Here is a 23689-nt window from a genome sequence, read left to right on the forward strand (position 1 = left end):
TTGTTTTTATTTCCCTTTTTATAGATGGGCACTATATTTGCCCTTTTAAAACAGAACAAACACACACACCTTCCCCCCCCCCCAAAAAAAAAGGTTGCGTTAAGATTGCTGCATGGTTCCTCGCTTTCTTCCAGAACATCGAGTTCAGCTACATTAAAAATCTCTAGAACCCATGAAATGAAGAATTAATGTAATGCAAACTTAAACTTCAGAAAACCGAGAAATGCAGAATTAAGATTTATACCACCCCCAACACAACCTTACCTGCTCTTTTAGAGTGACCTTCCAACACACCAATAACACGCATACTAGCGCTCTATCCCTACTGACACTGCAGAACTCTCTGGGAACAGAGCACATGGGCATTGTCAGGCAAAGTCTAATACCTTCTCCTTGCTAAGTCAAAACTTGGGTTTATGTCAGGTGTAGCAGACAGGAGCTACCTATGCCCAAACATTGAGCCTGTGCCACACAAACCAGCCCACACTTGCTGAATGTTCTCACTCCTTCTCCCTGGCTTTTAGGATTCCCTCTGAGACATTGCCTTCACTTAGCTCTGGAGATCACAGTCACGTATGCCACTGGACTTCTAACCGTCCCTGTGACAAGAAGACCCCTGTGCACCGCTCCTGACACAACCTATGGAACTCAATGCTGAAATGAGGCGTACCTGACACCACACGTACACCTCTCCTCCTACACAGTAATGGCTATGCCAACCTGCTCCAACTAATCCCACAGCTGTTCAGCACAGCTAGACATGACACAGTGAACACAGCTGGAATGCATGCAGGTAAATGCTGCAATTCAAATCTGGAACTAATCACAGCACAAAAATGGTGGCTCATTCTCTTAGCTATTCTTTGTGTGTACTTATTATGGCATCATCCCTACTAAACAATTGCCAGCACCATGGGGGCACAGTTAAGGTTGCATTGCGGGGGGCGGGAGGTGGCATTTATCTTAACTCTTCATTTCCTGATCTTCAGAGAGTTTAGTGTGCTGAACTTGATATTCTGGATGGGCATGAGGCACCAATGGGTAACTTTAACTCTGCCCTAACAGAGCTTTTGGGCAGTTAATTTTTATAAACATCTATGATGGATTTGGAGTTGCCTGTAACAATTTATGAACATTATGTGTTGTCTATGTTATTGGCAGGTTTACTGTATGCATATACTGAGTTAATTCAAAAGCAGTATTGTCAGGAAATGCATCCAGGAAGCGGGAGGTGGATCCAGCAAAATCTTGAGAGACAATGTAAGAGCTATTCATTTAGATACCCTGACTTGGTCCCATTTGGCCTGCCAAACAGGTGTCCCCAGGAGGGAGTTGGTTCCTGTGGGGAGAGTGGATCACAGGATCCAAGAGGGTTTAAAGAGCCACATGCTCCCTCAAGAGTCGGGTTTTTAAGACTGAGAATGCAGAGCCTGTCAAGTTTGATTCTGGGAGAAGTTAGATCTGTTGGGGTCCTCAGAAGGATGGATAGGCTCTGGGCAAGGTAGCACATGTAGACCTTTCGTTGTTTTTAAATTGTTTTTCTCTTATGTTAGGCCTTATGCCTATGGTTAAATAAACAATACTGTTGTTTTAAGAAGGCTGTTTTGGGTCACCATAATTAGGGCCCTACCAAATTCATGGTCCATTTTGGTCAATTTCACGGTCATAGGGTTAAAAAAAATGGTAAATTTCATGATTTCAGCTATTTAAATCTGAAATTTCACAGTGTTGTAGTTGTAGGGGTCCTGACCCAAAAAGGAGTTGTGGGCGTGTGACGTTGCAGTCTATATGGTTTTATAAAAATATGCTAATGAGTGAATATAATGTAACTGGAATATGCTTCATGCAAAAGGTCTCTTGTAACGTATCATTACAAAGCTTATAATCTACTGAGTGTGATCATCCTATTTGTATAAATGTACCACTCTTGTATCTGAAACTAGAAATATGAAATATAACTCTGAGGGCCTATTGTAATTATGCAAAGTGTGGGCCATTAATGGTGGTTTGGAATCTTGATGACTCCCATTAACCAGGACCGTTGTCTGCAGATGGGTGTGTTTTACCTATAAGTCTTCCTGTATATGTGTGTGCTGGCAAGTGGGCAATGAAGTCTTGCAGTGACATGTGATCATGTCACCTGAACTGGAATCCATCTTTAACCTGGTGTCTTTCCATTGAGAAAGAGGGGGTGGGAACCCAGAGGGGGACAAAGGATTCCCGCCTTATGCAAAAGATATATAAAGGGGTGGAACAGAACAAAGAGGGAGAGGAGCCATCATGAAGAATCCCCTAGCTACCACCTGAGCTGGAACAAGAGCTGTACCAGGGGAAAGAATTGTTCCCGGGCCTGGAAGGTGTCCAGTCTGAGAAAAAAAACTTACTGAAGCATCTCTGAGGGTGAGATTATCTGTATTCAGTTTGATTAGACATAGACTTGCACATTTTATTTTATTTTGCTTGGTGACTTACTTTGTTCTGTCTGTTACTACTTGGAACCACTTAAATCCTACTTTCTGTATTTAATAAAATCACTTTTTACTTATTAATTAACTCAGAGTATGTATTAATGCCTGGGGGAGCAAACAACTGTGCATATCTCTCTATCAGTGTTATAGAGAGCGAACAATTTATTAGTTTACCCTGTATAAGCTTTATACAGGGTAAAACGGATTTATTTGGGTTTAGACCCCATTGGGAGTTGGGCATCTGAGTGTTAAAGACAGGAACACTTCTGTTAGCTGCTTTCAGGTAAACCTGCAGCTTTTGGGGCAAGTAATTCAGACCCTGGGTCTTTGTTGGAGCAGATGGGAGTGTCTGGCTCAGCAAGACAGGGTGCTGGAGTCCTGAGCTGGCAGGGAAAGCAGGGGTAGAAGTAGTCTTGGCACATGGGGTGGCAGCTCCCAAGGGGGTTTCTGTGATCTAACCTGTCACAGGGCGGTCGTAAGGTTATTGTGTGTGTGTGGGGGGGGGGGGGTTGCAGTACTTCTCCTCTTACTTCTGCGCTGCTGCTGGCGGCGGCGCTGCCTTCAGAGCTGGGCAGTTGGAGAGCGGTGGCTGCTGGCCGGGAGCCCAGCTGTAAAGGCAGAGCCATCACCAGCAGCAGTGCAGAAGTAAGGGGGGGAGGGATAGCTCAGTGGTTTGAGCATTGGCCTGCTAAACCCAGGGTTGTGAGTTCAATCCTTGAGGGGGCCACTTAAGGATCTGGGGTAAAAATCTGTCTGGGGATTGGTCCTGCTTTGAGCAGGGGGTTGGACTAGATGACCTCCTGAGGTCCCTTCCAACCCTAATCTTCTATGATTCTATGATTCTAGTAAGGATGGCATGGTATGGTATTGCCACCTTTACTTCTGTGCTGCTGGTGGCAGGGTGCTGCCTTCAGAGCTGGGCACTTGGCCAACAGCTGCCACTCTCCGGCCGCCCAGCTCTGAAGGCAGCACAGAAGTAAGGGTGGCAATACTACAGCCTCCTCTGAAATAACCTTGTGACCCCCCTGCAACTCCCTTTTGGGTCAGGACCCCCAATTTGAGAAACGCTGATCTCCCCCATGAAATCTATATAGTATGGGGTAAAAGCACACAAAAGACCAGATTTCATGGGGAGAGACCAGATTTCATGGTCCATGATGTGTTTTTCATGGCTGTGAATTTGGTAGGGCCCTAACCATAATCCATTTGTCACAGCTCCCGAAGGAAAGAATCACAGGTGCCGAGCCCAGTCAGACCTGCTGGGTAAGCATGGTCCATCCATAAAATACTATAGCCCAGGGCCCAGTCTATGAGAGAATCTTGAGACCTGAGGGGTGCATGCAGAGAGGGGACAGAGGTGCAGCTAGCTTTGTAACCATAAAATCATATAGAGACAGCATAAGTAGTTCAAATTTGGGGCTTAAGCAACCTCGAATTCTTTTAACATTAGAGGTGTGAATCTAAGTTCCCTTTAAGCTGCGCGGCCGCTGTTAAGCCCTGCGTGGGGGCTCAGGGCTGCGGCAGCGAGAGGCGCCCCTCCCCGCCAGCCCAGGTGCGGAGCTGCCGCAATGGAGAGAGGCACCCCTCCCCGCCGGCCCCAGCATGGACCTGCCCCAGACTTGCCGCGGCCTGGGGAGAGGAGCCCCTCCCTCGCCCCATCCCAGCCTTACCGGAGCTGCCACAGCAGGGGAGAGGCGCCTCTCCCCCAGCCCTGAGCTGCAGTGGGGAGAGAGGGCTGGGGGGAGTCCTCTCTCCCCACTGCAGCCCCTGGGAAGCCTGCACCCCAAACCCCTCATCCCTGGCCCCACCCCAGAGCCTGTACCCCAGCCCTCTGCCCCAGCACTGATCCCCCTCCCAAAGCCTTCAGCCCCAGCCGCACCCCAGAGCCTTCACCCCTAGCCGGAGGGAGCCCTCACCCCCTGCATTCAACCCTCTGTCCCAGCCCTGAGCTCCCTCCTGCACCCCGAACCCCTCATCCCCGGCCCCAGGCCAGAGCCTTCACCCCCAGCCAGAGCCCTCGCCCCTGCCCCACACCCCAACCCTCTGCCCCAGCCCTGAGCCCCCTTCCACACTTTAAATCCCTCAGCCCCACCCCCACCACATTAATTTTGTTATGTGCACCAATATGGAGGTGATGTGTGACACATCACCTTCATATTGGTGCACATAACAAAATTCGTTCTGCACATGGATATAAACAATGAGAGGAAACACTGGTGTGAATGACACTGCTCTGAGAGTAGAGAGGGGGAGCAGCAAATCATGATGAACACAGTGTGCTCTCATCGAATAAATTAGCAATGTTTTCTAGACATACATGCATAAAATGAGCTGGAGAACATATGGTAGAAGCTTTTGATATTTCAGCAGCCATGCTGAACCAAGCTCTAAACCGGGCAAGGGAGTGTGTCAATGGATGTGCCCACAAACAGACTCATTAAAAATTTGGATAATCACAAAACTCGAAATCCTAAAGGGTCATTTTTAACTTGTAATGTAACTAGCTTTTAAAAAATAGTTAAAAATCATTTACCCTTGAAGGCCCCAACCAATTTGTGGTTTTAGAGTCATACCTTCCTATATTTTTAGATTTTTTTTTTCTCACCCCTGTTGCATGAATAATGTGCACAGAGGAAACTGACTAACTGATTATAATACAGTGGAAACAGCTAAACTAACTACACACACTCTGGTGTCAAATACACCAAATAAACAAACTGAAATAATTTGAGAACATGTTATTTTTTTAACAATAGTAAGTAAAAATAAGAAGTCCAGAAAGAAATGTGACTATTAAAATTGGCCATGTTTCTTTAAAACATTTCTGGCTAGCTATTGGGACGTCACCACACATATTGTCATTTTTATACACAGGAGGATGCACATGTAAATTACTTTTCCTTGAAATGTGGCTGTATAGTATTCAAAAACCTGTGTATGGCCTTAAAAAGTGTCCCGTGAGCCAGCTTTATCCTGTTTCTTGTCTTTTCATTCTAGAATTCTAGCCAGCCATACCATTGGCTAGAGTTACCGTTTGTTCCTCTGAACTCTTTCAGTTATAGTGATCACAGGTATTGTTTCAGGTTGTGCTTTTTCTGAATTGTGGAACAGTAACATATAAAGCTGCGTTTTAAAGTGGATTTCTGTGATACATATCTATTAATATGTTAGATTGCACTTCCTGTTGGTAGTTCTATTTCAGTAGAAATGCAAACGTTAACATTGCTAAAATTAGAAGACTTGAAAAGGAGTTGTGGTTGTTCAGCACCTCTCAGGATCGGATTCAAATATGTTACAATTAACAAGAAAGATGAATTCTGATTCATTTAAAAATATTTTAAATGCATAAGCTCAACATTTGTTTTTTTCAATAGCTTGTTTTTTTAACCAGGTTTTGTTTTGTTTCCAATAGCCTATCTGCAATATTTCCATAGAACCTTTATGGATATCAGTGTTAGGTAAAAGAGACGTGATAATCAAAGGAGCAAACTTTACAGGAGCGTCAAACATTGCAGTGGTGTTGACTGGAACCAGTAGCTGCAAACAAGACAAGTGAGTCCAAATAATACAAATATTTATGTTTATATTTTTAGTACAGTGAAAATTACACACATACCCCAGAGCTACATTTTGCCTTTAGATGCACAGGCAAGTATGCAGCTCTCATTGACTTACAGTCAAGGGCAAAATGTGGCCCATTATTTATATGAATGACCCCTTAATTAGCCAAGTGCTGAACACATCCTGTAAGGTGCTCTGGCTCTCAACTCCCACTGAAAACAATGGAGGAAATACAGCCCTGCATTAGTGCACAGCCCAAGGGATGGTGTGGGCAGGAGGGAGGGGCACGTCTGATTCTGGATCCTGGAGCTGCCAGAGTGATCCTGGTTCAGCCCTTGGTACTAGTAAGGGATGTTCAGAAGGCTCCCCTGTCTCGTACTCAGGTGTCATTGCCCCTCTGGGCTTTGCAGCAGGCAGAAAATAGTTGGGGCATAGGAATGCTTCCGCCATGTTTGACCCACCCCAACAAATCCCAACCATGCTTCAGAACTCTGCCGGTACTGGAGACTTCTGTGATAACTGAGTGCATAGAGTGTGCAGTGCTCAGTGGGACTGTTTGTGTAAGTGCCTGTTCACCAATGTGAATAAGAATTGCACAGTGTAACCCGTAGTGAAATAGCCTAGATTACCCTCGATTAATGATACTCAGTCTTGAAGAGTCACTTCAGAGGCACTGAGAGATGCATGCTAATTGTGCAATGGAAACCTGACATTGCTTTACACAACTTCATCAAACAGCCACAATGCAGTGTTTGTGGCACACAACTTCTTCATTCAGCTGACTAGCTGCCTTCTCCTCCTACCCCTTTTTCTTCAAGTAGTATCCCTATGGGTGCTTCACTGTAGGTGTGTCTGCGTCCCTGCGCTGCTGATCAGAGAACTTTGGTAGCAGTCCGTCCTGCCCGCGCATGTGTCGCTCCTTGCCTGCCATGAGGCTAGCCAGCATGCACGGGTGACCCTCCTCAGTTCCTTCTGAACCACCCTTGGCTAGAGACATAGCTAAAGCAGTCCTTTCACGGATTGTTAACTCCCTTTAGATTTGCTAATTTTGACTTCCCTTGAAGCTCACTCATAGACTTTAAGGTCAGAAGGGACCATTATGATCATCTAGTCTGACCTCCCGCGTGATGCAGGCCACAAAAGCTGACCCACCCACTCCTGGAATAATTCTCTCCCTTGACTCAGCTGTTGAAGTCCCCAAATCATGATTTAAAGACTTCAAGTCGCAGAGAATCCTCCAGCAAGCGACCCCTGCCCCATGCTGCAGAGGAAGGCGAAAAACCTCCAGGGCCTCTGCCAATCTACCCTGGAGGAAAATTCCTTCCCGACCCCAAATATGGCGATCAGCAGAACCCCGAGCATGCGGGCAAGATTCTCCAGCCAGACCCACATTGACCATTGATAGTAATTACCAGCGATGGCATGTTATTGACCTATTGACTAAATAGCCTTTTTTCCTTTGTTTCCTTGTTTGCATTTTATTTGGCCTTGCCTAAAAAAAAATAATAAGAAGAAAGAAAAATGAAGAAGAAAGAGTTTGCCTCCTGCCAAACCTGTTGAGGGGGACCCTCAGGACAAGGGTATGCCATCTCTCCATGCTTCAAAAAGTGCCTCAGTTGCAAGGAATCTATCCCAGTAACTGTCGGACACTGCCTGGGGGAAAAGCACATTCCACAAAAGTGTAACTTGTGCCAACAACTGAAGCCCAGGTCCGGGAAAGAGAGAGATAAGGCTTAAACTCCTGCTCATGAAGTCGGCCCTTCAACCCCCAGAATCCCAGCGGGAACTCTCAAGGCAACTTTCTATGTCATAGGGAAGTGAGCCCAGAGAGATTAGCCACTCACAGGACCACTAAGGTTTGTGAGTGCCCGTAGTGAGCCCAGATCGAGCCGAAAACAATCCCTGGCTCCATCAATATAATCAGTACCAATGGCATGGAAGCTGGCTAAAACTGGTACCCAGGGAACGCATGGTACCAAGCCAACAGAACAAGTTGGACTGCTCAAGGACCCAATGGGCATGGGCAAAGAAGCACTGGTACTGCAGAAGTGTGAAAGACACAGAAGATCCACCCTGGGAAAGGCTCCGTCAGTACGGACATCTGCACCGGTACTGACTCCGGTGCACGTGACACTGACGGACATTGCAGCCAGGTCCATATCCCCGACTCCATTGGTGCAAGCCGCTCAGCACTGACAACCACTGCCAGTACTGACACTATCGGCACTGCCTGATTTCCGGTGTGTGACGGATCTTTCGATGTCCAATGCACTGGATTCACACTTACTTAGTACTGGAGCCCAGGTACCTAACTCACTCAGAGCCCCGGGTTCACCGAGGTCTCCTTGCTTTACACAACTTCATCAAATAGCACCACCATTATCATTGGAGTTGGAAAGTGAAAAGGAAGACGTGGGTTCCCCATGCTCTTCTCACTTGCCATACTGGGCCCAATTTCACTATGGGCATCAGGCGTATTGCCCACCTGATCCACTGTCTCCCTGGTTTGGCCATCCATGCTACCAGCCGCCGGGCCCCTACCCACCATAATGGCCATACTGGGACTCTTGGCAGGCTCAGAGGCAGCAAACCTTCCATGCCTCCAGCATGGCATACCAACAAGCAAGGAGACACCCTTTTTCAGCTGTGGCTTCGAGGGCTTCTGAACCCCCAGGACAAGGGGAAGAAATTGAGGCAGAGGTGGAAGAAGAAGTTACTCCCAAGCCCATCTCTCATCGTCCTCACCAGATGAGATGGTGATCCCCCTCCCCGCCCCCCCACCATTGATGACGGATGATTTCAAGTTATTCCAGGACTTGTCACAGAGGGTGGCAGAAGCCCTACAAATACCATTACAAGAAGAAGTGACAAAGTCCCATCACAAACTGGTGGACATCTTACATTCTTCCATTTTTCCAGAGTGGCCCTCCTGATTAATGAGGCCATACTAGACCCTGCCAAAGTCATATGGCAGACCCCAACATCTGTCCCGCCAGTGGGCGAGAGGGTGGATAAAAAGTATTATGTGCCGGCAAAGGACACAGAATTTCTTTTTTCCCCATTCGTCTCCCAATTCCATCATTGTGGATGCCATTAACGCTAAGGTATGACAGCACCAGTTTAAGTCCACTCCTTATGATTGGGACCAGAAACGTTTAGATCTGTTTGGCAGGAAAGTGTACTCATCTGCCACCCTCCAGTTCCATGTAGCAAACTACCAAGCCTTGTTAGCACAGTATGACTACCAGAACTACCCAAAACTCTGTCCTTTATTGACCCACTCCCTGACTCTCATAAGGGCCAATTCAAAACCATAATTAACAAGGGCCAACGGGTGGCTAAGATGTCCCTCCAGTCTGTGTTAGATGCGACTGACATAGCAGCATGATCAATTTCCACGGCTGTTGTGATGAGATGGGCTTTGTGGCTTCATTTGTCCAGCTTCCTTAGAGAAGTCCAAACCACGGTGGAGGATCTTCCTTTTGAGGAAACAAAGTTATTCGCAGAGAAGACTGACATGTCTCTCCACATACTGAAGGATTCTTAGACGACTCTTCGATCCTTTGGGATCTATACTCCCATTTATAAAAGAAAGTACAGTCCTCTGCCACCGTTCAAGCCCCGATCAGCGCAATATGCATCTCAGTACTCATCACAAAGATCTTATGAGCCACAGAGGAAGAAGCCGAGGTTCCCCAGGTGAAAGTAATCAGGACCCCAACTGACTTTATCTCAGCCCTCCACTTTGAAGTGGCAATTTTGACAGGTTGGTCGAGGTGCCCATAGAACACTCTCCTCACCATCTCAAACTGGAAAACCTCGCCCATCCCTTCGGAGACCATCTCTCCCCATTCCACAGCACATGGGAACAGATAACCTCTGACAAGTGGGTGCTGGAGATCGTCCAGAACAGATATGCAATTCATTTCTCCTCCCATCCCCTTTCCAAACACCCTTCCCTGTCCCTCTTCAGGGACCCTTCTCTTGAGAGTCTACTACATCTAGAGGTAAACCATCTCCTCAGCATAGGCGCCATAGAACCTGTGCCCGTACATCTCAGAAGCAAAGGCTTCTACGCTTGCTACTTCCTGATACCAAAGAAAAAGAGAGGTTGGAGACCCATACTGAACCTCAGAGCACTCAACAAATACATCAAAGCGCAGAAATTCAAGGTGGTTATCCTATTAATGATTATTCCAGCATTAAATAAAGGAGATGGGTTCTCAGCCCTTGATTTTCAAGATGCCTACTTCCACATTTCTGTCATACTGAGTCGAAGACATTACCTCAGATTCATGCTGGGCCAGGACCACTACCAGTACAGAGTACTCCCGTTTAGCCTCTCATCGACTCCTAGGGTATTCTCCAAGGTCCTTTTGGTAGTGGCGGTCCACTGACACTCTCAGGGCATCCTGATTTATCCTTACCTGGATGACTGCTTTCTCAGGGCACGGTCCTTCACAGAGGCCCAGTGAATCACCCAGACCACACTGGATCTGTTTCTGAATCTGGGCCTATAGACCTTAACACATGTATAGAGGCTAGAATTCATAGGAGCCAACCTCGACTCTGTTCAGGTGAAGGCGCTCCTCTCATATCACAGATTCCATAGTCTCTCCTCGTTGATAGAGACAGTACAATCCATCCCCCAGATTTTAGCCAGACATTGCCTACAGCTCCTGGAGAAAAAGGAAACATCATACTGATTACTCCCACATGGCTCCTACATGGCCCAGAAAGACATGGTACCCTTACTTGTCACAGTTGGCATTATATCCACCGATGATGACTCTTCCAATCACTCCTTATCTCCTGTTGCAGAATGAGAGATGCACTCTTCATCCCAATCTGTGGGTTTTCTGGCTCAAAGCATGGCTCCTTCGTGGTGCCAGCACATGGAGACATCTTGCTTTGAGGAGGTACAGGAGGTGCTGTTACACAGTAGGAAAGGAACTACTCGTCGTACCTATCTGCAAAAATGGAAAAGATTCCAGATAGGGTACCAACCTAAAGGCGTCACCATTATACAGCCACCCTACTGGTAATCCTGGACTACCTGTTGGCTTTCAAGAAATTGTGACTCTCCGTTAGTTCACTAAAGGTCCATTTAGGAGCAGTTGCAACCTTCCACCAACAGATAGAAGATTACTCAGTCTTCTCCCATCCAACTACAAAGAGGTTTCTTAAGGGCATAATGAACTTCTTCTCACAACCTACACTTCCCATTCCTCAATGGGATCTCAACCTAGTGCTAAAAGTACTAGGTAGACCTAGTACTTTTGAGCCTATGGCCACTTGCTCATTAACTCACCTTTCCATGAAGACAGCGTTCCTCATAGCCATCACCTCTTCAAGAAGGATAGGGGAAATAGCAGCTCCAATGGCGCATCCCCAAGGTCACGCTTTAGACCACATCCAAAGTTCACTCCCAAAGTGACTTCCGCATTCCACGTAAATCAGCTTCCAACCTTTTATCCCAAACCTCATCACGATAATAGAGAAGCCATTCTTCACATGCTTGATGTGAGGAGAGCTTTGGCCTTCTATTTGGACATGACAAGAGCCTTCAGAAAATCTCCGAGACTTTTCCTCCCCGTTGCAGATAGATCAAAAGGTATAGCGATTTCAGCTCAGAGACTCTCCAAGTGGGTCTCGGGCTGTATTATATTCTGTTACCAATTGCGCAATGTAACACCTCACTCTGTAATATGCATGCATTCTGTAAGGTCGATCTCCTCATTGGCTGCCTTCTCCAAGGGTATCCCTATATCAGAAATCTGCAGAGCAGCGACCTGGGCATCTACACATACCTTTGCAGAACACTATGCCATCCTGGGTGATTCAGCTGCAGATGCCAAATTTGGTGCTACCGTGCTATCATCCATATCAGACTTGACTCCAAAGTCCCTGCCTCCAGTGGTGGGCACTGCTCAGGAGTCACCAACAGTGGAGCACCCATAGGAACACTACTTGAAGAAGAAGAGGAAGAGGTTACTCACTTGGTGCAGTAATGATGGTTCTTCGAGATGTGTGTCCCTGTGGGTGCTCCATGACCCGCCCTCCTCCCCTCTACTTCGGAGTTTTTGTCATTGACTCTGTGGTAGAGAAGGACCTGAGGAGGGTCGCCCGCACATACTGGCTAGCCTCGTGGCAGGTGAGGAGCAGCGCATGTGCGGGCAGGGCGGACAGCTAACAAAGTTCTCCAACCAGCAGCGCAAGGACGCAGACACACCTACAGTGGAGCACCCATAGGGACACACATCTCAAAGAACCATCGTTACTGCACAAGGTGAGTAACTTCTTCTTTCTGGGAGTCTTTTCTCCTCTCTCCGTCTCTTCAGTTTATGGCCTGCCTGCAGTAACATGGAGAGATGATGGGGGCTTCAGTCAGTTTGTTTAGTGCTACTTGGAGTGCATTGCATGATCAGACCCAGGGACCCGCTTTTGGCAGTTCGGGCGGAAGTCTGAGCGGCGCTTTTTTTTTTTTTGCTTCAGCAGTTCGGGCAGGGGTCCGGGCGCCTTTTTTTTTTTTTTTTGCTTGGAGCGGCAAAAATGGTAGAGCTGGCCCTGCGGCGTGGCAGGGGGTGCGTGCTCAAAAATTTTTTACTGATAGGGGAGCACGATCAAAAAAATTTGGAGACCACTGCTCTAGAGTTACAGCTTGAGTGTCTCTGACCTAGTTAAAATGCTGCAAAAACATCTGCACTGTTTTTCTTTCTCCTCCAGCATACAAGTCAGCAAGGTGTTAAATGACACACACGTGAGAGTCTCTCTCCCACCTAGACGCAAAGAGGCCAAGAGTGTATGCATAAAGGCCAATGGGCGTAAATGTTCACCACCAATCACAGTATATTATGTCTCTGAGCCATCATGTACTAAAATGGAGCCAACCACCACTTGGGCCAGGTAATTCTTGTTTTTGTTTTATTTTTTATAGATTTAATAAAGCTTTATCATACTATGTTAATATTAGTAAACTTAACTGGCTGCCAGGTCCTCGGCTGGTATAAATTGGGATACCTGTGTTGGATTTCAGTGAAGCTGTACTCATTTACACAAGATAAGGTTCTGATCCAATAATCCAGTTAATCCCCACTATAACCCATTTGGGTGTATGGCAGGGAAGAATTTAGCCCAATTAATTGAACTGAAGCAATATTTCATGTGCAAAGATGATCACTGTAACTAAAAAAAAAAAAAGATACATTTGTGGAAAAGTACAAAACTATTTTTAACCCCCCTTAATAGTAAATGAAAAATAAACTTTGGTACTAAACTGAGTTCTAAAACAAAAGTGCCAGGGTACCACAAACATATTTTGATTTCCCCCCATAATTTATTTTGGCCATACATTGTGAATTTCCCCTTCAGGACTAGCTGCAGAGTTTCTCCTGTACATTAAAAATATCTTTAAAAAAAAAGAAGTGAACTGAACATAAAATGAAAATTCCCCTTCCTTGAGTAATATGTATGAAATGCCCCCACTGACTTGTCTTTGGGACAAAGTGCCAGATGCTTCCTGTGAGGTGCTCTACACCCTCAACTGCTACTAAAAGACAACGGGAATTGTGCATAGTCCTAGGTTGCTCCAGGAGCAGCAAAACAATGCGATGCTCCTTGCTCAAGGTAGTTCTTTGGCTTATGCTCTGGTGCTAGCCCTTAGTGAGCACAATTTTGGTTAATACAAGCAAATGCATTGTTGCTACTTGAATGGAAGAAAATGTATGACTAACTGAGAAGTAATATATCCCTATAGATTATTAGATCATTTGGGACTTGCCTTGGATCTCTCGTGAGCAAACAGGATTTGCACCATGAAAGAGGCATGTAACTATATCGTATCTTTGAAAGTACTTTCAACGTAACTGGAAAATCAGTCATACAAATTACCTAGCTCTGCAACTTGTTTTTATTTTATCTACTGTTACCAAGGCAAACCGTTATACATTGTGGCTAGTAGTTCCTTCTTGAATAAAACGTTTGAAATGTAAACAGGAAAAACAAGATATGTATTTATTTGTGGGGAAAAACTAACATTAACCCCTCAATTTTTTAATTTTTTTTTATAGTGGCGGTCGCAAAATAACCCTCTTTGGGAGAAATTTTAATGTGACAGACAGTGTCATTATTTCAGATGACCAGAGATTAAAATTTACTGTAAGTCTTGAACTCCTTTGCAATAACAAAATATGTGTTTTTAAAGGAATCATTTTTGTTCTTAAGCTCTTTCAAAAGCTTAAGCACATGCTTAACTTTACTCATGTGAGTAGTCCCATTGAATTAAATGGGACTACTCATATCAGTAAAATTGTGTATGTGTTTAAATATTTGCAGTCAAGGTCTAAAATAGTTAATTCCCATGCATAGTTCTCCAAGGCTTTAAAGTTCTAAGGATTCTCCCTCGGATTTTTCTGTTTCTTCACTTCCTGAAAGGCCTTGCATTCCAGCAACCCTCTCCATCACCAACATAGATACAGCCTTAGAGGAGTGCATGGCTGGTGCTATGATTGGTGCTTAAAAGAACAAAAATGACCAATACAGAACTTACTTCAAATACAGTACACAAAGTATTGCTCTTAAATAGAAGGTTTATCAGTTTCCCATGTGATGTCAACAGGATTTAAAAGTGCTATTGAGTGCCTTAGTTTCTTACTGTATGTACCTTGGAGTACTTCAGCACTGAGAGTTTTGCTGTTTTTTTCCTAGGTCTCTGGATGTCCTGGAAGTACTTCTCCATGTAGTTTCCTAACACCAGATGTTAGCCTTTCAAAAGAGTGTAAATCTATTAATGTGTCACTAAAAGTGGAAACTGTCCTTATACCTTGTATTGAATTACAATATTGTCCTGACCCTATATTTATTGACTATCAACTGCATACTGAGATGGACCCAGATCTGGAATTAAAATTATATGTAAGTTTTTAAAAAAATCAAACAAAAATTCACATATGATAGTTTTAAGTTTTACCACATTTAATAATAGTTTCCCATTTCAAATTTGTTCTCTTCAGAAAAAAAATGACATCTTAGATATTTCTGAAAATGAGATTGGCGTCACTCTCACTCACATGATGAATGATATACGTTTGGAACCTATCATCTTCCGTGTTCAAAATATTACCAAAACCGGAGATCGTACTACTATACTGTGCAAACTCAAAATGGAAAAACCAGGCAAGATTGAGTTATCCACTGTGAAAGTTTGGGTGAGTAAAAATTCTTTCCCTAGTGATTTAACATTGTTTGTTTTCTATGCTTATAAAATAGGTCCTAAGATGTTAATTGGCTGATCATAGATATCCTTTATAATTAAAGAGTGAAATAGCATTATAACATATCTTACCTAAAATATTTCACAGCCAAGTTGTCTTGCTGTGATGCTACTCATGCTCAGGTTTAGGTGAACTTGCAAGATTTGTCCATGTGTATCTGATAAGCTATATGAAAACTTCAAGACCTGTGAGCTATCACAGTGTCTTATGAGGACTTCAAGGGACTAAGTGCTGCTCCTCTCAACCTCCCTGGAGCAGAACCAATGAGAAGAGGGCAGGATGCATGCTTTGCAGCTGTGCCATCTGTGCCACCTTCAGGGTGTGGTTGGTTGTAACTGTGAAGCTCCATTGGCTGAAGTAATTCCCCATGGAGAGTGGGGAGGTAATCCAGGGGCTGGGCTACAGAGGTGTGAGCCTAGGTAAGGGCAAGGAAATGACCTAGGTTTGGTGCAAGGCCTCTACCAGAAATGTTGTTTTTCTTTGGTGTTGACTTGAGCCTTACATTTGACTTTTTGCTGATCAGGGTAGACATCTGTAGTGAAAAGAGCAGTTTTTGTCTGTGAAAACTTGTTTTTACTCTCTTGAAAATGACAACATTTTTGTTTGCAGTGATTCTGGTGAGTGCAGATATTTGGCTGGTTTGAGGCCAAAATCTGCCTTTGCTTACACCACATTAATTTCAGTGTGGCTAGCCTGAAATATAAGTGATGGCAGCATTTGGCTCATTGTCAGTAGTTTTACATTTTTCACACAGCAAAGTTTTGTTCTTTTGGTTTAACTTAAGATATGGTAAATGTTATGTTTGGATCAGTTCATATATGTTTTTCCAAACTGCTTCTTCCTTCCCAATGATTTACCTAGTCAGGGTTCATCACTTCAGCTGAAGAGACCAGTTGCTTTATCCATTGAACATGATCTTCTGCAAACATGGACTAGAGTAGCTACATTCCACTAATACAGCTGTCTATTTTTCCATTAGGTCACATTAGGAAACTTTTCGCAGGAAGTTCAAAAGCAATCATCGCACAAGTATTTTTATGTTCTGTCTTTGCTGCCTATCTTATTACTGGGTGTAATTGTTGGTAAGTACTGTTATGCATTACCCTGTAATTTGATTTGCTGAAAGAGATAATTACTGTGTATACCTTAAAAGTGTCTGGGATTGTCCAGGATGATCACAGAAAGTCTGATATTTTTCCCAGGTTCAGTTGGGAACAGCTAGGTAGATTATTTTGCTCTGGTGGTAAAGTTCATCATCACAGACTACAAGATGTAACAAGGCTGTTTCAGTAGCCAGTTCTTCCAGGAAATGCACCATGTGGCCATGCAAGATCTAGGAACTACAGCCCAGATCCTCAAATGTCTTTAGGTGCCTAATTCCCATTGAAATCAGTGGGAGTTGGGTGGCTATATACCTCTGGTGATCTGGGCCTACATTCCTACATCACAAGTTAGCGCCTTCCCAGTTGTCAAAACAAAGCTCCCCAAGGGCGAGTGTCTCCAGCACAGTTGCTTACCATCAAACAATGGTTGTGATTATCCCATTTTAGATGATTCATGAGTTTAATTAATTGTAGTTAGTTTGGTCAGGTGTTTATTTCTCACCCATTCTTTTCATTATTCTAATTCTGCCATATTTTTACTCCATCATGTTTTGTAGTGAGAGGCATGTCTCAGCCTTTACTGCTACCCTTGTCAATGCCTCTCCTCTCTCACAAGTGTTAACTAAGCAATTTGGAAATATTTCTCTTTCTTGTAAAATCAGTCAAGTTTGAAGAGTTTTATTCCACTGTCTGTCAGATGCTGCTGCTTAGCATGCAGATTTGAGTGTGTTATCTGTTAAAAGAAAGTCAGCCTGATAATTCTGAGATCCAAATAAAAGGAGTGTGTTATTAAAGAGTGCCTTGCACAATGGGATACTATTGTCAGCGGACTGTGTTTTAAGCAGTCGAGCCTAGTTGCCGGAGCAGGAGTCAGGCCTAGTATTTGGAACGGGAATCAGGCCTGGTGGTCGGAGTCTGAAAGCCAGAGCCAAGGGTTGAGAAAGGATTAGAATCAGGAACCAGGGCCGAAAGTCAGAACCCAAGTCAGAGTCTGAATGCCAGAGACTAGGGTTGAGACAGAGTTGGAGTCAGGAGTCAGTGCCGAGGGTCGGATCCAATTTATCAGATGTCAGGGAAGGCAGGAGCAGGACTGGTTCTGAGGCAGGCGCAAGGCTGGGACAGGATAGAAACAAGGCTGGGTATAGGGCAAGGTCTGGGCTGGATCTGTGGAGGAGCAGAGCAGGAGCAGGGTGTGGCAAAAGATGAGGCAGAGAATCAGTGGGCCTGTGTGTTGAGCAGCCAGGTAGCTACTGCTGCGCCAGAGTTTAAGAACTGGTCTGCTGGCTTCCTCAGCCAGTCAGGCAGAGTGGTCTGACAGGAAGCCTCACTGGTTTGTTAAGGTGTCAGGAGTACAGAGCAGGTGCAGCTACTGGGCTTTACTCCTGAGGCCTGGTCCATGACTAGGACTCCTCTGTGCTACTAAAATGGAAATTAATAATAATTAATTCAGAAGAATGTTACTGGAGATCCTTTTTTTCTTACACTCATTTTCATTTTATTGTTAGTATTGGTATATAAAGCAGATTTGTTCGTCTTATTTCTATATTAAGTATCTGATACAATTTTCTTTCAATTTTTTTTAGTGGCAATCATAGTAACTAGATACAAATCCAAACAATTAACCCGTAAACTGAGTCAACAAATTGAACTGTTAGAATGGGAAATTCGGAAAAAAATACGTGATGGTAGGTCTGCACATCTTTCTTTTGTTTAATATGTATATCATTTCTGAAATTAAAGTGCCATGAAGAGACTCACATTTTTTAAATATTTTGTTTCATAGACTTCATTAAACAGAAATAGAATAGTTTGGAATGTGAATATCAGAGTTTCTTGTTAATGTTGGTGTGCAGTAGTAGCTAATTCTAGAAGCTAATAGCATTGCATGTAACAATTTACTTGAGCAAAATTGGAGATAAAAAAACTGCATCCAATCAATGTTTTCCATCCCACAGAGATTCAGCTTGAAAAATAATGCATCAGTCTTAGAACTGTTTTAAAGAACATCTTTTCAGGGTCATATTGAAAGCTGTAATCGTGAAGATAATTTTACGTTATCAAAGCTAACATTCCAGGGGGTTGTTATTTCAGGATTTGCAGAACTACAGATGGATCAATTAGATGTGGTGGATAGTTTTGGAACTGTTCCCTTCCTCGACTACAAACATTTTGCTCTTAGAACTTTCTTCCCAGAGGTAAATGGTTGCTAGTCTTTTAGGTGTAATCCTTCCACGGTTATCAAGTAAGAACCAAATAGCTCATGTAAATATCATCATGTGATTTTCACAGGAGACCTTGTATACTACTACAAATCCAGTAGAATAGTGCTGGGCAAACATTGCAGGGGAGTGTTTAGATCTGTTGATCGTAGGTTCTGTAAAACTTCATATGCTCCAAGTCTAATTTTTTTAATTAAATTAACCCTAGTGTCCCCTTAATTCATATGTGTTTAATGATTGTGTGTGCCATGTAAGGGTCTCTCATAGCCTTGCCTCACTAGATCTGCCTCCCTTCATGAGACTACCATTCCTAAACCTGCATTTTATCTGTTGCTTTTTATCTCTCACATGCTCACCTGTCTATACAAAACTTAATTAAGTTAACTTAAACAGTTCCGCTAACATGTTTACATCATGGGACTTCCCCGTTGGCTCAGCAAGGTGAGGAGGAGGCCTTACAAGTTCTCTCTCACAAGCCTGCACATGAATTAATTTCAGTAAATTAAATTAAAAGTAGGAAATGAGAAATCGAAAGTGATGTTGATGTTCTATGTCAAGCTGCAGATTACCTTGCCAGAAATGTTTAGAGGAGTGACAGTGGTCCCAATAGAGGCCAGCACTAAGCACATGCTCAACTTTAAGCCTGTGCTTTAATGTTGTCCTAAATAGGGACTGGGCTTAAGCAAGTGTTTATATGTTTTCTGAACTGGGGCCAGTGTTACTTGCGACATCATGACATTTAATAGCATGAGAAGAATGGGGAAAATAATTTCCCTGGAATAGCTGGAATGATACCAAACTGGGGAAGAAAATACCAGTCTCAAATATCTTTCAAAGTTATATTATGAGACTAACCAAAGCCCATGAGTTTTTAGTATACATACTAATCTTCTAAGAGCATCAATATGAACAACTACTTTTCAAAAACAAATACTTAAACAGAAAATATTTTGTTGTATAGCTGGCTCAAAGGAGAAGATGGCCCTAGATGGTTTGTATAGTGCCTAGTACAATGGGATCCCAAAATTGACCCTGTAATGTGAATATTAAATATGAATAACAATAAAATTTTCCAAATCTCATATTGATCTCATTTACACCAGAGTGAATCAGGAATTACTCCCCCAAAATCAGTGGAGTTACCCAAGCTGCAACTGGGAGATCATAACAGGGCTCCTGTTGCTATAAATTCTGCATGTTTTCCTTTTGTTTTCTTTTTTTACCAGGGATATTAACATGACAGTATTATCATTATTTTTAGGAGTTCATCTGTTCTTTCTGCTTACTCCTCATCAAAAATCTTAACTCTCTTATGAAACAAACAGGATGGGGTTTATAATGTGTCATTTGTTATCAAAGTGGTTATCTCATGTATTTAAAAATATATTATATGACCATTTCAGCTTCCCAAGTTTTGTTACTTAACCCTGTATCTAGCCACCATGGCTTTGATTTTCATTATTAATTCTGGTATTTTAACTTCTGCTTGTGTTATTTATATATGTATATTAAAAACCTTATTACATTTCTCTATATTTAACCCTAATTTTTACCCAGGTTTTCATGCTTTCCTTCTCTGTCTCTATCCTTTTCCTGAACTGTTTTGTTTAACCTTAACCATGTCTGCTTTGTGTAATTGTTTTTTACCCTTACCACATTTCTATTTTGTTTATTATTTATATGTAACTCTTCACACACTGTGTGTGTATGTGTTTTGGTGTTGTGTGGGGGTGCTTATGGAAGAGAGGCAGTGGAAATGGAAGGGCCAGGATGGAGGGAGAGGCTAATGGAGAAGGAGAACTACAACGGCTAATAGGCATGTGGAAGAGGAAAGAGTGGGAGGAAAAGTTGGGATAAGGATCAGGGGACAAGAGCAGGAGGAGTGGCAAGATAGAACACACAGGAAGAATTCTCTGTGTCAATGAAAAAGTGGATAACAGTAAATGCCAACAGAAAAGTCTATTAAGTGCATCTGAATGAGTTTGGAGGCCAAAGATACTGATTTGGAGAAATACAGGCTCTGATGTCAGAGCCTCACGGACTGTGAAGGCCTGGTACTCCCTGCTGCTAACGCTGCTAGGAAACTGGGGTCTTTTAAGATTTGCCCTTGGAAAACTTCTGCTGACTGCTAGCAAGGCTTGCAGCACAGGGCTGATCAGGGGTCAGTGGGACCCAGTGTGCCCTATGGCTCTTCTGTGGTTTAATAATACTGACTTGCCTCAAAGGGTTGTGGCAGACTTAATTCATGAACTTTGAGATCCATTGTTAGCAAGTGTATGAAAAGTGTCAGCAGTAATAATAACTGCAGAGAAAAACTCTAAATTTGGCTAAGCCCAGGGGTCCCTGACATCCAGAAGATTCATACTATTGGTATAGTGACATCCGGGAGTAATGCATTCTGGGGTGTCCTCGCATCGCCGGAAAAGCAGCAGATTTTCATGTGATGATAATAAACAGTCTTTCCTATGGCGTGTTAGAACATGGCTGGGCTGACTGACCTCCGCAGCCTGGGAGTGAGGGCATTCAGCAGCATACCAGTAAATGTGGCCTAGCTTAATCCTGAGTTTCTCCTTGCAGTTTTCCTTTATGTTACATGCCAGAACTTTTGAGAAATCGCAGAATACATAAATTGCAGGTGCATTTAGAAGCCCAAATCCTCTTTAGTCAGCAAAGTCTGTTGCCTTGGGTACATGCTTAGCCTTTGATATTTCTAACAGTAATGCATCACCTGTCTTTTATTTTAGTCAGGCAGTTTTGCATCCATTTTCATTGAAGACATGCACACTAATGTGTCACGGGTAAGTCTATGTAATGTAATTTTACTTTTATTTAGTGGTTATTCTGTCTACATGTGATCATGGTCATCACCATAGAATCTGAGCACCTTCCAAATGATCAGTCAGATTAAATTTTCTCTACATTCTTTCCCATGTGGGGAAAAGTTACATGGCTTTATGTATATAATGTAGTAACATATATGTATATATGAAAACAGGATCTTATAATGGGAAGTACCAGGCAACTTTAACTGTAGTAGTACTGCCTGTATATAAAGTGTGTGTGTGTGTGTGTGTGTGTGTGTGTGTGTGTGTGTGTACAGATATGCTATGGGTGAAACCCTGGCCCCATTGACATCATTGGCAAAACTCCTATTGATTTCAGTGAGTCCAAGATTTCATCTTGTGTGTTGCTTACCCTCATTTCTAAGAATTAAGGACCTGTCGTACCCAACTACAGTTTGCCTTATTTTTGTTTAACTGTTCCAGAGCAGAGACCCCAGGCAAAAGGATGAAAGCCTCACCATGTTGCATGCTTTAATTTGTAACAAGGATTTTCTTGTTACTCTCATTCACACCCTTGAAAAACAGAAAAATTTCTCTGTGAAAGACAGGTATAGTATGATTATGCCTTATAATCTTCAAGCCATAGAATTAAGAGAAAAACAACATGGATTATGACACACACATATAGTTTTCACTACATACGAAGCAAATTTAAGCTTTTCCAAAGTATTTTTCCTTGTTCTTCATCTGAAACAAGCCATTAAAAAGAGATCAGAAGATTTATAGATGCCTATAGACACTGAACTAGCAAAATACCTCACCTCAGAGCAAGCAGTTCTTGCTTTATAATTTGGAACTTTTCTTCCATTGAAATGGAAACTATTCTTCTTCAGAATTAAATTCGGATACACAAAATACATTTTTTTTAAATTGCTGGATGGGATGATCCTGTGTACTTTAAATTTTATAGAGACTTTAGTGGGTATTTGGGGTACCGAAAAAACGAAGGTTCAGCATATAGGCGTAACTGAAAGGTGTATGTTTATTTGAACTAATTTCACAGTAAGCTGTTATGAAAGGCTTAGGATCACCTTTCTATTGTCATAGATTTGAAAAGCAAATTTCAGACCTTTTAGCTATGACTTTTTTATTTTTTGTAAACAGGTGCTTGTTTGCATCCTTCTTGACTATTGCACTACAAAGTAAACTAGTCTACCTAACCCATATTCTAGAAGTCTTGACCAAGGACTTGATGGAGCAGTCTAGCAATACGCAACCTAAGCTCATGCTAAGGCGCACAGAATCTGTCGTAGAAAAACTGCTGACAAATTGGATGTCTGTTTGCCTTTCTGGTTTTCTTCGGGTAAGTTTGACATCTTTCCACCACCTTAGACACTAGAATAAGGAATATTTTCAACATAGCACATGCTGACTTCTTCCATGCAGAACTCATGAGAGATCTGTTTGTGCATGAAACCTAACTTTCTATATTACTAATATACCCATATTACTGTCCTGATCACTTATATAGACAGCTGTCATTATGCAAAGGTAAGAAAAGAGCAACTGTATAAATGATGCTAACAATCTGTACTTGGGTTGGACTTTAGATAATTTTGAAACTCTGACATTTTCTTCTGTTGCTTCACATATTATCATCCAAACCCCATCACATATTTTCTTGTCATGGCAGAAGATTCACATTGTGGTTAGAATGCAATGTGTATTCTCCTCCTCAAAAGCTATCATAGAGCTATGCTTTGAGAGAGTTTAAAGGGAGGCTGTCATTTTGAAAACCTCACTTCTGTTTGAATTTTTTTGCCTATTGTTGTTACAGCTAACACCTATGATTAATAGAACTGTAAGAGGTTGGGGGGAAATGATCCCTCTCATTTTACAGTCTGTTTAATTTAGTCCATTTGGTTGCATTATGTGTGCTGACAATTTTGTTGTTTGAGGTTGTACTTCCTGTTGTGTGCACTAATATGATGATATCTCTCCCATGCCCTGTTTTGCAGGGAGCTCACGTGCTTTGCCCTAAGGCCTGCAAAGTACAGCAGCAGGGTAGTTTGAAGCTGGCAACTTTCCTGGGACCCAAGTATAGAGCTAGGGGACAGTCAGAGGAAACCTGTTCTTCACATCCCAGTCCTCTTTGTGGGGCTGAGGAGCAATGGTAGCTTGCGATGGTAGGGTGACCTACACAGGGTTGGGGAGTGAGTGACACCTGAGAGAAGATGACAGGTCCCTCTGAGAGCTCCAGAGGCGAGCTAAGCCAGGCCAGAA

The 23689-nt window shown here is 43.2% G+C and overlaps 1 protein-coding gene across 1 annotated transcript in view; it reads left to right on the forward strand.

The window, feature by feature from the left end:
- The window catches only part of PLXNC1 (plexin C1), a 96300-nt gene that overhangs the window by 45117 nt on the left and 27494 nt on the right, over positions 1–23689 (forward strand). Inside the window, 11 exon segments of the mRNA XM_029910854.1 lie at positions 5881–6020; positions 12756–12935; positions 14099–14186; positions 14736–14942; positions 15041–15235; positions 16281–16383; positions 17988–18089; positions 18496–18599; positions 21368–21421; positions 21890–22014; positions 22571–22769. Of these exon segments, the coding sequence (XP_029766714.1) occupies positions 5881–6020; positions 12756–12935; positions 14099–14186; positions 14736–14942; positions 15041–15235; positions 16281–16383; positions 17988–18089; positions 18496–18599; positions 21368–21421; positions 21890–22014; positions 22571–22769 (1497 nt within the window).

Source organism: Terrapene carolina, unplaced genomic scaffold, assembly GCF_002925995.2.
Source record: "Terrapene carolina triunguis isolate 2854851 unplaced genomic scaffold, T_m_triunguis-2.0 Scaffold68, whole genome shotgun sequence".
In the NCBI taxonomy this organism is placed as follows: Eukaryota; Metazoa; Chordata; order Testudines; family Emydidae; genus Terrapene; species Terrapene triunguis.